Genomic DNA, 17,060 nt, shown 5'->3' on the forward strand with positions numbered 1-17,060 from the left:
ACCTAACTATGTTTAGTAGAGCATTCTGATAGGCAACAGACATAAACATAGCAAATGCAAAAACTTTCAGTGAAAACTTTGAATTCTGAAAAGCTTAGATCATCTGGAAATTAAAACAAGCTCTACTACAGATGCAGCAATGAACTAGAAAGCAAGAGTCTAATTCTGTGGGTAAATGACATGTTGAAGTGGTAGATGCAGTCTGCAACCCTGTGCCTTAGGAAGTAGATACAGAAAAAGCTGGTTGGTATTGAAAGCAAATGTCTGATAGACTGAAATGTTAATTAGACTGTCAGATTATTCAAACCATCCTGGAATTTGCAACATAAAGTACTTCATTAGAATGCAGTGCATGCACGTGAGGTTGAACATTGGGGTGGAAGTGGTCGTCAGGTCTTACGTTTTTTGTTGGCTGCTTTTTGCAAATCAGTCCATTTCTGTGGCAGAAGAATGTTTCCTACAGTCTGCTGGAGGTAGTTTGTTTTCACTAAATTAAAATTAAATGAGCTTGAAGCAATGACTTTTGTTAATCCTAATAACCCAGTGATGAAAAGTAAACATACTGTTAACAAGAGAAGAATGTGAGGAATTTCAAGTACTTCTCCAATAGAGTAAAAGGCAAAGCAGCCACTTTTCTCTTCCTCACCTCCCCTTCCTACTTTTTAAATATGTAATTACTTTATCCTGGGGGACACAGATGACATTTGGCTAACTGAGGGAGTTGTAAGAGGTAAGGTAGCTGGCACATAGTAAGAAAATGACATTTAAAAAAAAAAAATGAACTAGAGGAGCATCTGAGAAAGCAGCATCAAACATTTGTACTCTGCTGGGTATTGTAAAGCTGCACGACAGATCAGACTGAAAGGAAACCTGCAACAGGTGGGTTTGTTTTTTTTCTTCCCTCTTCCTTGTCACTGGTTAGCTCTCTGGCAAAATATCCTCCCATAGTCTTCAGTAGGAAAGCTACTTCTCATAAAAACCAGAGACTAATTTTTGAGGTTTTAGAATTGTGAAGGGGTGTCATCCAGTTAGATACACGAGTGGTTAAGAGTCAACTTTTCATTAGATTAGACATAAATATTTCAATAAAATAAATGGCCAAATATCTCAGGAGCTCATCTCTGGCAGCTAATGCTTTGCCTGAGAAATTACAGCCGTCTCTCTTCTGCTCAGTCGAGTTCTCTCCCCGAAGGCATTCAAAACTTGAGCTGTTTTGGAATTCACCACCTGGCCACCAGTCTCAGCTGTAGCTAAACTTGTCTGTACAATATTTGTTGACAGTAAAAGCTTAAAACGCAGTGGAGCGCTTTTGTTTGGCTTCTACTTACATCCAGCAGTGAACACGTCACTGCCTCAGCCGCTGACTGAGAAATCAGCAGGTTTACACCTTGGGTTGCTGCACGAAGAGAGGAACAGAGCAGCTGCACACGTGTTCCTTGCCATTCCCCCTGACACTTACCCCTGAATGACACCCATCTTCAAACCAACGTAAGTAACAGCTCCCGGAAAAATTACATATACCTGTGACTATGCTATATGTGTGGACTCTGTGTCTGTAACGTGCACCCCATACACAAACAGCTCCTGCCTCAAGTGTGGCTCTAGCCAGGCCCTGGATTTTACAACCTGCACTTTGGGCTTTCCATGTTTCATTGAGCAGAGCGGTGGTTCTGTAATCTGCTTGCTAAACAAAAATGTACTGTTGGGAGAATAAGTGCTGCAGGAGCAGATCATAAGAGTAAAATATACTAAACAAACATAAGAGTAAAAGGAGCAAACATAAGAGTAAAATATACTAAATTAAATTATCCTGCTACAAAGAGAGGAAATGAACCTCGCTTAAATGAACTGCAAGTCTTCCAGAGCTGGGATCTCACACCAACCGATCATCATCCATATAGTCCCCTCTTCACTTTTTGCATTTCACAATTACACGGCAAAACTAATGAAACCCACAATTTTCAATACTGTAAAATGAATCACTGTAATTTTTTGTATCTCATCTTTGCACTTGCTTTTAAATCTTTATACCCTCTGTCATTCCATCAGAAAAAACCCAAAATAGTAGGCATAAAAATATAAACAGTGAAAGCATGGGTTCCTTTAAGTGCAACAGGCAGGGCTTACAGGTAAGGTCAATAAGCACAACTATAATTTTATTTCTTAGACAAAAACTAAAATACCAAAATCCTTCTTCAAGACGAATACTAAAAGATGAGGAGTGAGGACCATAATAGATAATGTACATGACAAGAAGCAGTAAGTTTTCAGCACATGCTAATGCCGGGCCATCAAGCAGTTAAAGTCCTGACAATAAAGCCACCTGCCCTGCGTGGTGCTCCTCCAAGCTGGGCAGAGACCACGAGACCCCCGTGCTTGTCCGAGAGGTCAAGAAATGCTACCGAAGCCTGCGGGCACTGTCCCCTCCACAGCAGCCCCTGCTTCAGCTGTCCCACTTCTCCCTTCGTATGTCAGTCCCTGGTCCTTTGGCTGTGTATTTTTAAGCTGCTCTGATTTGTCACGCAGCCCCCCAGCCAGCCGTACCGGTGCAAGTGCTGGGGTCACCCGGGGATGGAGCGCGGTGGCGTGGGGCAGTTTGCTGAAGCTGCTGCTGCCGCCAAAAGGAGCTTTTGTCAAACTACAGTTTTAGGACTGAACAAACACCTATTCCTGTATCCAGTGTGCTTATTTACAAGGGTCTGATGGTGGTAACCACCGTAACATCAGGGTTACATATGCAATCTTCCCTGCTAATGAAGGCAACACAGTGAAGACAAAGATTTTGCTTCCCTAAGGGCTGCATCACAGGAAACAAGACAAAAGCAGGAGTATGCAGAAAACAGACTTCCATGATTACACTGAAGCCCCTCTCGTGGGATGCTGCCAGCTCGCTCCCCTGAGAGGAAAAGCTGACATCTTACTGACAGTGGGTCAGCCAAGCTATTGATGAACCCTCCCCAAGCTGAGCCATGGCAACCTCCGTACTCCATATATAAATTACTGCAGAGCCCACAGCAAAGCAGTCCCCACTGGGCTGCCCGACCCCTGGGAATCGGGCCCATCGCCGGTGGGCACGTGGGAACAGGCAGAGACACTGTGGATCGGTGGAATTGCTGCAAGAGGACTTCCTGTGCTCACAGGCCACTGAAGCTGCGTGAATCCCTCCCCCACTCCCGACAAGCAGCTCGGCCACAGGTTTGGGTATGCAGGAGACTTTCTGAGCCACAGCTGCACAGGTCTTGAGGCCCAAAACAAGAAACTTTGCAGTGGGCAGTCATTCAGGGTTGGAAGCCAATCCTACCTCCACAGAAGCAGTTAGATGTGTCACACCAGAGCTTGCTCCTTCCAGATGCTGGCCCTTCTGAGCTGATCCTGCAGCGTGTGCATTTTAGTTTACTCCTGTTTAATCAGTGGAACTATTTCCATACAGTGCCCAGAGTGCTCAGCACACAGCAAGGGGGGGCTGTGTAGTTTCACCGGCTGCTCTGCCTCAAGCCTGTTTTTTCATGTAGACATGTCCCTGTTTTCATCTTCACAATTTTTTTTCTCCGTGTTACACAGCCATGTATAAAACAGCACACAGAAATGGGGAGGTGCCATGGTGAAAGCAATAACATACAACTACCTTTGGAGATATCTATAAATCAACTCATGAACAACTGAACTGCACTGACCTACAGTGAGACTTGATGTCTAGAAAATACAAATCTTGTAAAAGAAGACTTCAACCAACAAAATGATGCAATAAGCATCTGTGTCTATTACCCTGTAAAAACCAAACCCCAATAAACTAAATAGATGGTATCCAGTCTGCTATGACTCCCCCCCCAAAGAGAAACCCCAACAAAACCAAACTACAGAGCTTTAACTTCTAGATACACAATTTATATCAAAGAAGATCCTGAAAGACTCTGAGGCACCATTCACATAAGCAACTTCATCTGTCTTGAAGTATGCTACGGGATGGAATGTAGCAACAGTCCAGGAGGAAATTACACAAGACTTTGCAAGGTCTTCATTTAGTAGACAGAAGAAATTTAAAGACAGGGTGCAGAGATTTGCCCAGATGGGTATCTAGGACACACTGACAACTTAAACTGATGCCCAGAGAAGTTGTGAATGATCCCTCCCTGGAAGGCCAGGTTGGATGAGGCTTTGAGCAACCTGGTCTAGTGGAACGTGTCTCTGCTCATGGCAGGGAGGCTGGAAATAGATGATCTTTAAGGTCCCTTCCCACCTAAACCATTCTATGATTCTATGAATATGAATGCAATTTCAGTACCAGTGATCCATTATAGATGTCAGCTGAACAGTCAGCAGTGTGGTCCAGCAATATTCTGAGAACACTGGTTGAACACCAGATCAAAAGGAGCCTAGCAGATTGTCTAAGACATCAGTTTCTCAGAAGCTGCTGATTTCCTTGAGCATCTCAAACTAACCAGGTTAGATCCTAATTAGCTCATGAATTTGACAAAATTAGACATCAAGACAGCATGGTTGTAGAATCAGCAAGTCTATTAATGAGAATTTAACACAGGAAAATATATTTTACTCCATAGAAGCAGATACTTGTGCTGTAGTGGAAAAATCTCATTAAAGCCAATATGGATGCCCAAGCACAGGTGAAAGTACAGGTTGGGAAAAGAGGTCAACAGAGACACCACCCCTGTCTGCTCTTTTTCCTGAATGCCTGTACCTCATCCACCAACTTCATTTTCACCTCACTTGGGCATACTGGAGGTGGCATATTGGCAAAGTAGACAGGTTCTGGGCCTACAGTAGAAACCTGGAAGCAAGGAGTGGAAAGGCAATAGGCAGCTGTCACAGTCACTTCCTCCGTTTTGAGGCAGGATTGGGATGACAGGAAGAAAGTGTCAACGTGATTTTAAACGCTTTTGCTTTATCCACCAGCTGGGATCACGCAGGAACCCGCTGGCTCCCAGTGTGGTAATTTATTCTCTTCAAGACTCCCTCTCCCCTCTCATTTCTATCCCTGCCTCTTTAGTGGATTATTTTTAACCTGCTCTTATTTGTCACATAGCCCCACAAACAGCTCTACTGATGCAACTGATGCAAAAAGAAGCCTAACGCAACAGGACTAGATAAATATGGGGACTACTGTGCCAGTTAAAAAAAAAAAATCCACCGTTTCTATCACTAGTAGGAGCCAGTGAGTCCAAAAAGACTTCCCCTTGCCCCAAAGGCAGGCGAGGCTCTAGCGGCTTTCCATATTTTACCACTCTATTGATTTTTCCTGCCAAAAAGCCTACTACAATAAGATAGCTTGGAAATGCTTTCCATCAGGAAAAGTCAGCAGTGGTGAAATCCGGCCAAGCCAGTGGCACTTTGCTTCCAAAACAAAAAAATGTTACAATGCACAGAGCCAAGGAGGGAAAGAAGCTGTTGCAATAAAAGCATCACTGGAGCTAAGTCACTGTCCGACAGGTCACCGAGACCCAGCAAGACACACTGGGAACACATTTCTGTTATCAAATCACAGACAGGCAGCAAAATAACCATCCTTGGTTTTTTCCTGGTTCTACATGTCATCTGCAACTTCCCTTTCAGTTTCAGTGTTTGAGTTGGTTTGTCTTGCATACATGCGACTTCCTTCTATTTCACCACAAATTTCCACCAAATAAAACCATATGCACTGCCATAGCAACATTTTAACACAAACACAGGGTGATCTTTGTTCACTGAAGTACACAGACCGTTTTTTTTTCTCTTATTAACAGAACCTGCATCTGCATAGAGTTTAACTGAATGTCATAGCAACAACATAAACACAAATTCAAGATTTTTTTTTTTTCCTTTGGAGGGAGGAAGAATAAATGTTTTTAGGAAAAGAGCTTGGGACTTAAGAAAGCAGAATTAAATGTTTGTGACTAAATATGGCCTGAAGTTACATCATCACAGCTGTATATTCACTCTTTGCTCTTGCAAGGTGTTATACATTCTCAGTTCCTACAGATGTCAATAGAGAACAGCCGTATCTGGCCAGGCAGGGCTGGAATCACAGCTGGCTTATACACAACACAGAGGCTGGACTTCCTATCAGCACTACAGCAAACTTCGACATTTATGTGCTTTTTTAGACTACAGTGTGTGTTCTGCACGGTAAACAGTTTTAGTCTTAATGCAAAGTAAAACTGCACTGTTCAACTGGAGAAACAAAAATTGGGCTGCCATGCCTCTAAGACCTAGTGCCAACCACGCATTTTGTAGCGTGACCTTCTTTTCCTCTATGGATCAACAATTCCTAATGTGGAGATAAATACAGTAAAACCTACAATTCAGATGTGTTAATTCAAAACTCTGCTGTTACACTAAAGGGCTACAACATTGTTTACCCATGACAACTCAGTAACGTATGCCTCATACTCCCAGGAAGTTATACAAAAAAGGAAAAGAACCAAGTTCTCTCATACAGCTGACTCAATCCCACCTCTTGGCTATTGCTATGCGCTTAGCTATGCTCTATTTTTGTCCCTTATGGCTTGTGAAAGGGATGACTTCATTAAGCTTTTAATTTTTTTAAGTAGCATGTTCATTCAGGACAAGAGCCTTTACTCTTCACTTTGTAAGCTGATGGTCCTTCAGCTCAAGCATGCTGTGAGAGTTCAGGGTGTGAAACCTGAGAAGTCTAAACATTAGAAGAAATGCCGTAACAGCCTACACACAAATAGCTTGTTCCTTCTGTGACAAGTAGTTTAAAGAGGAAAATAAATGAGTAAGCGTAGTAGGCATAAAATCAAGCACTCAACACAAGCTGGTGTTGAATGATGAAGATTAAAACAACATTACACAGTTTTCATTCACAGACATCATCTGCGCTGAATCAAGGCAGAGTCCTGTAGGGATCCTCGTATAATGTGATTACAATAGCATGTTTTCAAAATGGATGGAACTGAAGTCTTCCAGCCAGCCTCAGCTCCATGTCTTAAATTTCAAGTGCTTGACCAGAAATTTAAAAATACAGCTTTTAAAGATGCATTTTCTCTCTTCAGTTTATTACAAGATGCTTGTTCTGGGTTAAGTCACCTTATTATTATGAAGAATTAACACTGCTGCAGGACCTGCACTGGTCACCTGTCACCAGTAAGGCTGTGCTTTTAGCCAGAGACCATAATTCTGATTCATTTTTATAAACAAAAATTGAAAAAGTTTAGCAAAACTGAATAAAAATATTCAAATTTCATCTTGGCTTGCATTTGATGAATCACTGCTGTTCAAACTAGTGTAACTATTATCAAAATCAAATAAAAATAGGTAAATAGTTACCTGGGAATGAATGGCAAATGCTACGAAGGCCTTTTACTCTCAATTTGATTGAAATCTAGAAGATGATTCCCAGCTTTGTTTGGGAAATTTCAGTTCTAGTAACTGCCACAGGAATGCTCCTTAATCATTTTTTAAAACCTTCTTTAAGGTAGGAAAAGATTTAAATCTGAAGGATAGATTTAACAGTGTCTTCATTTAAAAACAATTTACGGCTGCATTTGACTCACAAGGAAGCTTAAACTAGATTTATGTAAGAAAAAAACCCGCAGGCAAACGCCTTCATACAATTAATGAAAACCTACAAGAGTGTAGGAAAGTAATGTAAATTACAAGTCTCAGCCAAAGACTAATCACATACACATGCAGAAAACACTAATATTTGCAGCACTCTTATTTCCACTGTGTGCTATGAATCTTACCAGAAATGCCACGCTTTTACTCCAGATGAAACATTTTCTGGCAAATGAACTGTGGCAGTTTTGCTGTTCTGCTCTTTTATTGGTGTTATTATGAATGGGTTCAAGACTGGTTTAAAGTAATTTGTGGCTACCAAGTCAGCGTGCAGTAATCACTGATTAGGAAAAGCTTATTCACTTTCACTGAACTGAAAAAATATGAAAGCAGCACCTATAGCTAGGAATCCTGGTCCTTTAAAAAGGGTTAAAAAAACAAATATTGAAACAAGAGGTGGGCAGAGGACCAACAACGACTGAAAAAGAAAATAGAGCACAGGTGGCTACGGCCAGGCAAGAAGAAAAACTTCCCTGTTTTACCAGGGGTTGCAAAACACATAAGGGAAAGGACACGTGGTGCTGCTGTGAGAAAGTAGTATGTGACTACAAAGGTCTGACGCTCTTTCCGAACTGCAGTAGCTACATGTTATGGTGAACGATTTTTTTAATGAGAATTTGTTTGCAAAGGTCTGAAAAAAATAACTTCTAAAATTCTGAACATCTCAAAAATCCTCTCCACACAGCACGACTGGTGAGGAACTGACAACCTGGTGCCCTGAAGCCTAGACTGGAAGCTGAGCCCTCTCTTGTATTGCTTCTGTTCCTCAACAAGTGCCTTCACTGCTTTCTGTTGTCTTTCTACTCACAATATCAGCACTGGCAGGAAGAACACTTATGACTGAAAAACCACCTTCGTGGCAGTTCAGTGTGCATCCCATGCCACCAACTTTTGTCACAAAGGTGCTAGTCTCAAGCAGGAGACAAACAGCCTGGGGTAACAACAATGGCAGCAACAACCTCACAGAGCTGTTGACCAAGTGATCATGCCCATAAGGACTTTACAAATGCTGCCTGAGCTAGACCCTTGCAAACTAAGCCCAAATGCCTATGCTGATTCCCGAGAACTCCCTGGTGCAAGTGTGCAGAGGGGTTCACCTGTCTCACATCACTTGCAGTGCATGCTGTTCTCGTCCTCCAACAGACCCCACAGGCGTGGGAGACTTAGATACAGTGCTCAGTGCTCTGGGATCTAGAAATCTCCTCAGGAGTTAAAAACACACTTCTGTTATCAGCAGATGATACAGTACAGGACTATTTTTAAGGTTTATTTGTTTTTCAGTAGGTAAATTTAGTTGATATTCCAGTAAATATTTAAAATACCTGGCTTCAGTAGTTAAACTACTAATATGAGGTGCAGAACATAAGCATTGTTTAGAAGTTAAGTATATTAGCACTAGTGACACTCTATCTATCCATTTCTATTGATTTCAAAACCCATGCTAATTTAGAAGTTCAGGGTAGAAGATTAATCATACAGCAACATGCTACCCTGAAAACATGGTTTGATCTGCCCTTTACACATTAGACAAGATGCAACCAAGTAAGAAAAAAAACAAACCAAAACAAAATGTATTGCACCAGGCACCCAAAATGTCACCACAGAAGATTAAAGTAAGATTATTTGCAGCAGCTCAGCACGACAAAGAATCACCCTAAAAGAAAATTAATGTAATGAAACGCCAGTGGGTTTTTTTCAGTAAGTTTAAGTACTAAGACTCAAATCCACATACATCAGATACTTAAACTCAGAAATCAGATACTGAGCTGTCATGGTAATAGGAAAAGATATATTGTTGAAACTAACTCGCAAACTTTAAATTTGGTTTACTCTGATTTATTAAAGACAGATGGAAAAAAGGGTGCAATCAAATATCATTTTTTTCTGGAATCAGCAATTCCCCATCTCTTTGTTTACATCCCTAAATATGCATTCCAAAAATAGGCAGGCAGTTTGGAAGTGCTGCCTTTAGTGAAGGAAGGCAAACCAAACATCTGAGAACTTAGCTGTATAAAAAAAGGATTTAATTAAATAAAAACAAAATATAAAAGGCTCATTCCATCCTCTTCTGGCCAAGAACCATCATGAACTGTCACGAATTTCCCCTTCTTCCACAGATGAAAAGGATGAACTTTCACTGTCCGAGTTCTTCGCAGGTTCACTGGCATCTGAGGGTGTAGGATGCAAACAAAAAACAAGCAAGCAATTAGTTTCAGCAATGTTGTTTGCTCATCAAACAGAAGCACTTTCATATCTTCTTTTCCTTTTAATCTCACTTTCCTTGAGGACAGCTATTTCATAAGACATAACCAGTCTCGTAACATGGGATAAAGCCCTGGGTAGGACCTTGTGGCTGAAGGAGAAAGCAACACGATGTTGAGAATTTCTTTCAGTTTTTAAATCCTGGTCTTTCAGTCAAGTAGATAAGCAGAGTATTTATCCCACACAAAACTCTTCCTCTTCATCCACTTGTGAACTTCAAATTGTTCTCTTGGCTTACTTGTTTTAAATGTTGTTTTCTGGGTTGCTACATCTATGTAACAACTGTAATGAATTATAAGTCATCTACATTTTTATTAGCATTTCAGTTAAGATGAGGAACTAAAGAGAAATTCTAAATGGAAGTGGAAAATTAAGATGATGCACCTATGTATTCCTTCCACATGTTCCATCATCCCAAAGGTGGTATCAAGTTGCATGAACCCATGAGCTAAGGCTGATGAAGTTAAAGCTGCACAATAAGTTGTGCTTTAGGACACAGCTGTTCTGGTCTGCTGAGATCGTATCGTGAAGCGCTCATGTCCCAAACTGGTCTTAAGCCTCACATCTTGGGACTCCTTCTTTAACAAGCACCCAGCCCAGTCACCTTGTGGTGAGGTCACCAAATGCCACGGGTCATTGGCACTCAAGCAGCACAAAAATAAACTACAGCAAAGCAGGCCCATGATTCACCCTCCGCTCTCATTGTTATTTTCAGCCTTTGATCCGACTATGATTTTAAAGAAGTTTTTGAGCATTTACTGTCAGATGCTTCATTAAGGAAATGTTACCAAAAGGGAGCTGATGCAGTACAGTTACTGTCTTGTCAAGATAAGTTCTACAGCTGGCAAACTCAGATAATACATAGGACACAGTGTGCACCTGTACAGTTTCAATGGAATTTGTTCAAGAAAATAGAAGCATTTCACCCAGAAACATCGGAGGTCACATTTTGTCCACATTAAATCTAGTGTATAATCAATTAACATTTATATGCCAGATATGTACTGAGTAATGCACAAAGTAAGGATTGTTTTTGCCCCTAAGTCCTGTGAAAGCTTCTATAATCCCCTACTATCTTCAGCCATGACTGACCTTGTATGCTGAAATCGGAGCACCTATAGTTTTTGCTATAAGCAAGTCAAGCATCAAAACATCACATAAAAGAATGTGGCAATCTTCTGACTCACAGTGAAGCTCAACAGACAGATTTTAGCTTTAGTTTAGTCTGCTACAGTAAGTTTTATTTAACAGCAATTATAGATTGCCTTAACTCAAAAGTAACATATTTTTATGGTGTTGATAGCACTGCCTATAAATTAAGATTGCCCAGTTCTTCTCACCATAAAACTGTCTGCAGGTTACTTATAATGTAAAATTTAAACTCTGGGTTTAGATTTTTCAGTGCCAGTTTCATTCTTCAATCCTTTTGGTTTTTTTAAAATTTCGGGTAAAATACTTCAGCCATTTCTGAGAACAAGGATAGAAGAATCAGGCTTTGTCCCCATTAAATTCTAGCAGTCTCTCTTTGAAGGCGTCCAGCTCTAGCTCTCCCCCAGTCACTGGGGGTAGTAAGGTGAATCGCAGTGGGGAACGGTGATCTTTTGCCTGCAGATGCCTCTTGCTGTGGCTAAGAACACCTGCCTCTGTCCTTCCTGGGGAAGGGGTAGATCTGAGACTGCTCAGTTAAGAAACATCATTTTAGCAGTTATATTTCCAGAAGACTTTGTTTCTTGTTCTAGCCCAGGTCCTTTGCAAACTGACCCTGGAGGGCTATGGTAGTGAAAGCCCCTGTGCTCTGGCAGACACCCTGCCAGACATCTACTCATCAATGTGGCAGATATTTTCCTGGAATGCCACGGGAAGGTCAGCTAGACAAGCCCTCCAAGACAAGTGTCCCTCTGGGGGTGCACAGACAAGGGAGGCAGAAAGGAAAGGCAGTATTGGCAGAGATAGGGTAAGTAGGAGCAGAAGAAGAAGGTCACCATCTTGAAGACACACACTTGCACTGTCCTGTGGGAGCTATGGGCACTTCCCCAGCTATTACTGTCTCTCTCCTCCCTTTGCCCTTCTACTCTGCCTTTTACAGAATCAGCTAATTGCTGCGGCAGCACGACCTCAAAATATAGTTGTTCCATCAACACTTAACTGAATCTATACCCTTAAAAGGACAACCTCCCTACTACCTCAGGAGACAGTAACAACCACCATATTCAGATTAAGTTCATGAGTCAATCAATTTTAATTCCCCCTGACATCTACATCATAGGGATAGGGCTGACTACTGAAAAGCAAGGGACCTAGATCACAAAATAATGGATAAACTGAAGACACCTAGTTTCCTTGTACTCCAGTATATGTATGTGCACTCCTAGGGTAAATATGAGTGGACCTAGTTGCTCAGACAAGAATCCTACCCCATTCCCTGGCACGGTGTCTCACTCTCAGAAGCTCTTGCTGTACATAGTGCAAGAAATGTTTGCATGACATTTCTCTGAGAGCAGGTTGCTCCAATGGGTCGCTTTGCATCATCTAGTCAGAACAGCCAAGATCCATGGAAGTTTGATATCACTGGTATAATATTCTCAGTCTCATATTCATTCAGTCAAATTATACACATATGACTGAGTTGCCACAGGGAAACAGCCATCACAAACGTATCCAAAGCTTTCCCTCTGAAATCTGCAAAAATTACAGACTGGCTCAGCACTGAAGAGTATGGCATTTGATAACTAAAGTGACTAGCTGGGGGACTAAGGAAAAAGGACACGGATTCCCTGTATCAGCAGCTGTAGAAAGCAAAGCTGGGACACGAAGCCTTTATACTGAGGAGAAAGATAGAAACTAACTCAAAACTAAAATACAAATCCCTGCTAGGCCTGGTCTCTCCTCTAAGTTCACTCCAAGATGGAAGTTTTCCCTCAACTAAGTACTTTTCGAAAGATAACATTGTGTTTTTAACCCACCTGAAAAGCTACTTTGCCATTACGATTTCTAATAACTATCCCCTAATTCAGAATTATTTGCCCAAGGTTAGGAGCTATGCTAGGAAATAATGGGGAATGATTCCTTTGTATGAACAGGAAGGTTTATTTAAAACTTATCCTCCCCAGACAGCTTGGTTTTTTAGAAATAACCAACTCTGTCAAACTTTGCTGCGTGCAAAATTTATCACAAATCTGAAAAGTTGTTTTACCTTAGTGGCTAAAAATATACAAAAAAAAGATTCAAGCACCAGTAAACAAAGTTAGGAAAAACACAAACAAGGCAGTTTATGGATGTAAGCCATCAGCCAGCAGTTTTAACACAGAGCATTCATAACAGCTTTTTATAGCAACATTTTAGACTCAGAGGGAAATACGAGACATACTGCAAATTCCTGTCATTATTAATAAATAAGCAATAATTAAGGATACAGTTAACTAAAATATGGAAGTATAGCATAACAGGAAATAAATAAATACTTACCCTGGCCAAGAACCACCATGTCATTCTTCAGTGTTTTCAAGACCACAAATAACGTTGGATACTCAATTATTACTTTGCCTTTCAAATTGTCTAGGAGGCTTCTACTGGCATCCAACTCATTGTACCTTAAAAATAACAGGGACTTTTACTTTTGATAATAAATAATGTTATTTTTTAATTTAATACTACCAAACCCATAATGTTTATGTTTATACTACCAAACTACTACTATTTTATTAGTAGTAAATAGTATTTACTATTTAATACTACCAAAACCATAATGTACACCTTCTGAGGGGAAAAGCTTTCTGGCAAGTCACAGGATTTTCAGTTGATATCATGTTCAGAAGAACTAACTTATGATTCAAATTACAAATCCAGTCTTATTATCCAACTACATTTTTTTTTTAAACCCTCCTAACACCTAAGCGTAAGAACAAGGGGAGAATAAAAGCAAAATTTCTCTAAGGGCTGAAATATTTTATGAGTCTGTAACGAATATCTTTACCAAAACTGGATATGGACTTAGGGTTATCAAAATGGATAGATTTACCAAAATTAGATTCTAAATTTAAAATAACTAACTTAGTAAGTAGAACTTACGTTCTACCTACGGGCTTTAACACTACAGGTTTAATTTACATGGTTAGTAGTGAACCTTATTATCACATTTGCTTATGAATTATCAGTGAAATACTTGGAAGGTGAAATAAAAAGCTAATCTGAACAACTACTAAAGCAAAGGTGTATTTTGAAGCACTTCAGAGTTCTGGGTTTGTAGAAGTAAGGGCTCTGATACACAGAACACTGGTGTAATAATTTCTAAAAGGTGGTACGATATCCCCATTTATGCCTAAGGAAATCTCTGCTTACAGCACCATCTGCAAGAAAATCCTTGTAGAAATCCCCACATATGTGTATGCTGCAAGAGAAGCATGACTCAGATGTGCAGTTCTTTCCCAGAAAAGGTCTCCTCTTCATGCTGGAGGGTGAAGTCAGGTACGTAACAAATGATGCCACAGTAATAAAAAGTAAACTGAGCATCTTCTCCACAATTATTTCCTAGAATTGTAATACCTGCTCCCAACTTCTAACTGGAAACCTAGATGTGGGATTTTAGGGAAAAGAAGGGATATTTCAAAGCCCTGTACAAGAGAAACCCTGTTGCTTTCACTTGCTATGTGGCATCCAACATACGCTCTGATGTTATTACGCTGCAATCTGAGTTATGCAATTCTTTCTGTAATCAGCATTATTAAATTACTACTAAACTATTGTATCTGTTAAAGGCAAATGAAGTTCAAAACCAAAATACACTGCGGGCAATAAGTGGAGTATTTCCCACAGCTGCTCTGCCTTCTCTGATCATTAACATATTATGCAGTTGGGTTTTCTTTTGCCAAAAACAACACTGGATGGGCGAAGGAAATGATATACTTTATGGTTTACAGTAACATGTGATTAAGAACACTACATCAGAGGAGTCAGCACACAAGAAGAATATTGAAGGTAAAACAGGATTTGAGTTCTTGGGATTTAAGAGAAACTTAGTCTGAGCAAAAACTATTTCTCTCTCATATTCAACTTCAATCATCATGAAAATATTTGGTTTCATGTTTCTCTCAACCCAAAGTAATTATAACCTCTTCTTACTGAAACCTTTTAAAAGGGATAACAGTATATTACATTTCTTATTGAATGGATGCATTCATAACTTGTGGATTAACACACATGAACAGAAACATATTTACTGCTTTATTTACAGTACTCTAAATGCAAAGTATGGCAATACCTTTCCTTTGGCAAGGACCTCAACACATTCTTTTCTGGTTAAGCAAACATTTACCACCAAAAGGCTAAGTAATTCACATGCCACAATACACTTTCCATTATCTCATGTTTTAGACAAAACATCTTTAGCGTCCAGCTTGGCATAAGATAAAACATTTGTACTTAAAACTATTTTATGATAGTAAATTACTGAAGTATTAGATCACCGAGTCAGAGCTTTATCTTTTTTGGTTTTAAAGTAAATTTTATAGGTTGACAGCAACAGAAAAAACATCCAAATTTTTAGTGCATAATGTGGGCTGTAAACTTCATGGAGAATATAACAAAGGAGTTTAATGCTTCTCTTTTTTAAACTGTGCTGTTATTGTCTATGCTATCCAAAAGATCTCAGTCTACCACATTCCATACTTTATACACAAGTGCAAGTTGAGGTTTTCTGCTAATCCACCTGCCAACCTCTTCCTTAACTGGGCACACTTAAAAGATCTCAAAAGGAAACTAATACTACTTGTCACTCAATGCCAAAGTCCAACACAGGATGGCTCCTGAGCAAGACTGATTTTTCAGGTTCTCTCTGAAAGACTGTCATGATAAAAACCTTCCCAATTTTATCCCAGAACTAGAACAAAGGCAAACACCAGAGGGTGAACACAGGCCCTATGGGCAAAAGAAGATTGCCCTGTAAGGCTTTTCCAGAAGCCTATATACACACACAATTCCAATTTTTACTCATGAAAAGGTTAGACCTGTTTGGAGAAAAATGAAATGGCATTTTTACAAGTCTTGTAACTTCCTGTACTGATGATTCACCAGGATGAGCTGAGGATGTAGGGCAACACTAGAGTGCAGGTCCTCCCATGTATATGCAAGGAAGTGGCCTCACCACAGGTAGGAGATGGAGCAGGGTTAACCTGGTAATCAGATATTACCAGATATTCTTTTATCACCATTTTTACCTACTTGTCCTGTATCACTGGGACTGCATAGCCTGCTCAGTAAGAACCCTTAACAAGCTGCAACCTTCTTCAGGCCCTTCCTTCACTGTGCATTTCAAGTGACAACCCAGTAAAATGAATAACAACTAGCATCTAAGTCTGTCATTTCACTTGGACTCTTCCATGCTCCAGGGCCAGCTGCAGGAACCAATTTAACTGAGTCTGTCATCCTAAACAAGCTCCCTCAGCCCTTCATGACAGGATGGATTTGAAGACCAGCCTGGTTCCAAACAAACTGACCACTCTGACAGAACCATTGCCTTAACACCCTGCGTTCACACCCTTCTTTTAAACCCTCCCCCTGCTTTCACTTTTCTCCCACTGCCCAGTTCATACAAATTGTCTGTGCTATGGCTTCCTGATCCCTGTACTCAGTGGGACTTCTCTTAGCACCCTTCTTTCCCAATCTTCTTTCCTTCCTGGTATTTACTTCCCACGTATTTTCTCTTTCATACGTTGCCTCAGCCTCCTTGTCCAACACCCACTATCTAATAATATGTTTTCCTGATCATTTTCTTGCCCAAGCAAGGCTTTATGCCCATGTCATGAAGCAAGAAATAGGCCTGGATTCTTCTTAATAAGAGGATTCTATTTATAAGGACACAAAGAGACAATCATGGCAGAGAACAGCTCTTGATTTTAGCTGGAATGAAATAACAGTAACTGCTTTTTAAAAGACAAAAATTAAATAAAATTTGCCTGCCAGCAGGCAGCTTAAAAGCCTACAAAAATTGTGACAATTGAGAAAATTTAACAAGACTCGGCAATCCTACATCAGTTCCCATGTAATCTGTTACATTTCATTCTACAAATGGCTTTGTTACCTTTCACAAAACACTGAAATTAACGTGGCTCTGCACTTCTGATAGCATCTATGAGTTTCTGCAAAGGGCAGTTTCACTATCTATAGTTACTCCACCACCTTCCAGGAATTCAGCAATTCAGTCTCCTAATCTGTCTCCCACAGGCAGG

The 17,060-nt window shown here is 40.3% G+C and overlaps 1 protein-coding gene across 1 annotated transcript in view; it reads right to left on the reverse strand.

The window, feature by feature from the left end:
- Nucleotides 1-9,657: 9,657 nt before the first annotated feature.
- Nucleotides 9,658-17,060, reverse strand: part of ZNHIT6 (zinc finger HIT-type containing 6) — a 29,939-nt gene continuing 22,536 nt past the window's right edge. The window contains exons 9-10 of the mRNA XM_010164533.1: nucleotides 13,303-13,427; nucleotides 9,658-9,743 (exon numbers count right to left, since the gene is read on the reverse strand). Coding sequence (XP_010162835.1) covers nucleotides 9,658-9,743; nucleotides 13,303-13,427 — 211 coding nt within the window. The remainder of the gene's footprint in view (nucleotides 9,744-13,302; nucleotides 13,428-17,060) is intronic.

This window comes from Antrostomus carolinensis, unplaced genomic scaffold, assembly GCF_000700745.2.
Source record: "Antrostomus carolinensis isolate BGI_N321 unplaced genomic scaffold, ASM70074v2 scaffold18203, whole genome shotgun sequence".
NCBI classification, from domain to species: Eukaryota; Metazoa; Chordata; class Aves; order Caprimulgiformes; family Caprimulgidae; genus Antrostomus; species Antrostomus carolinensis.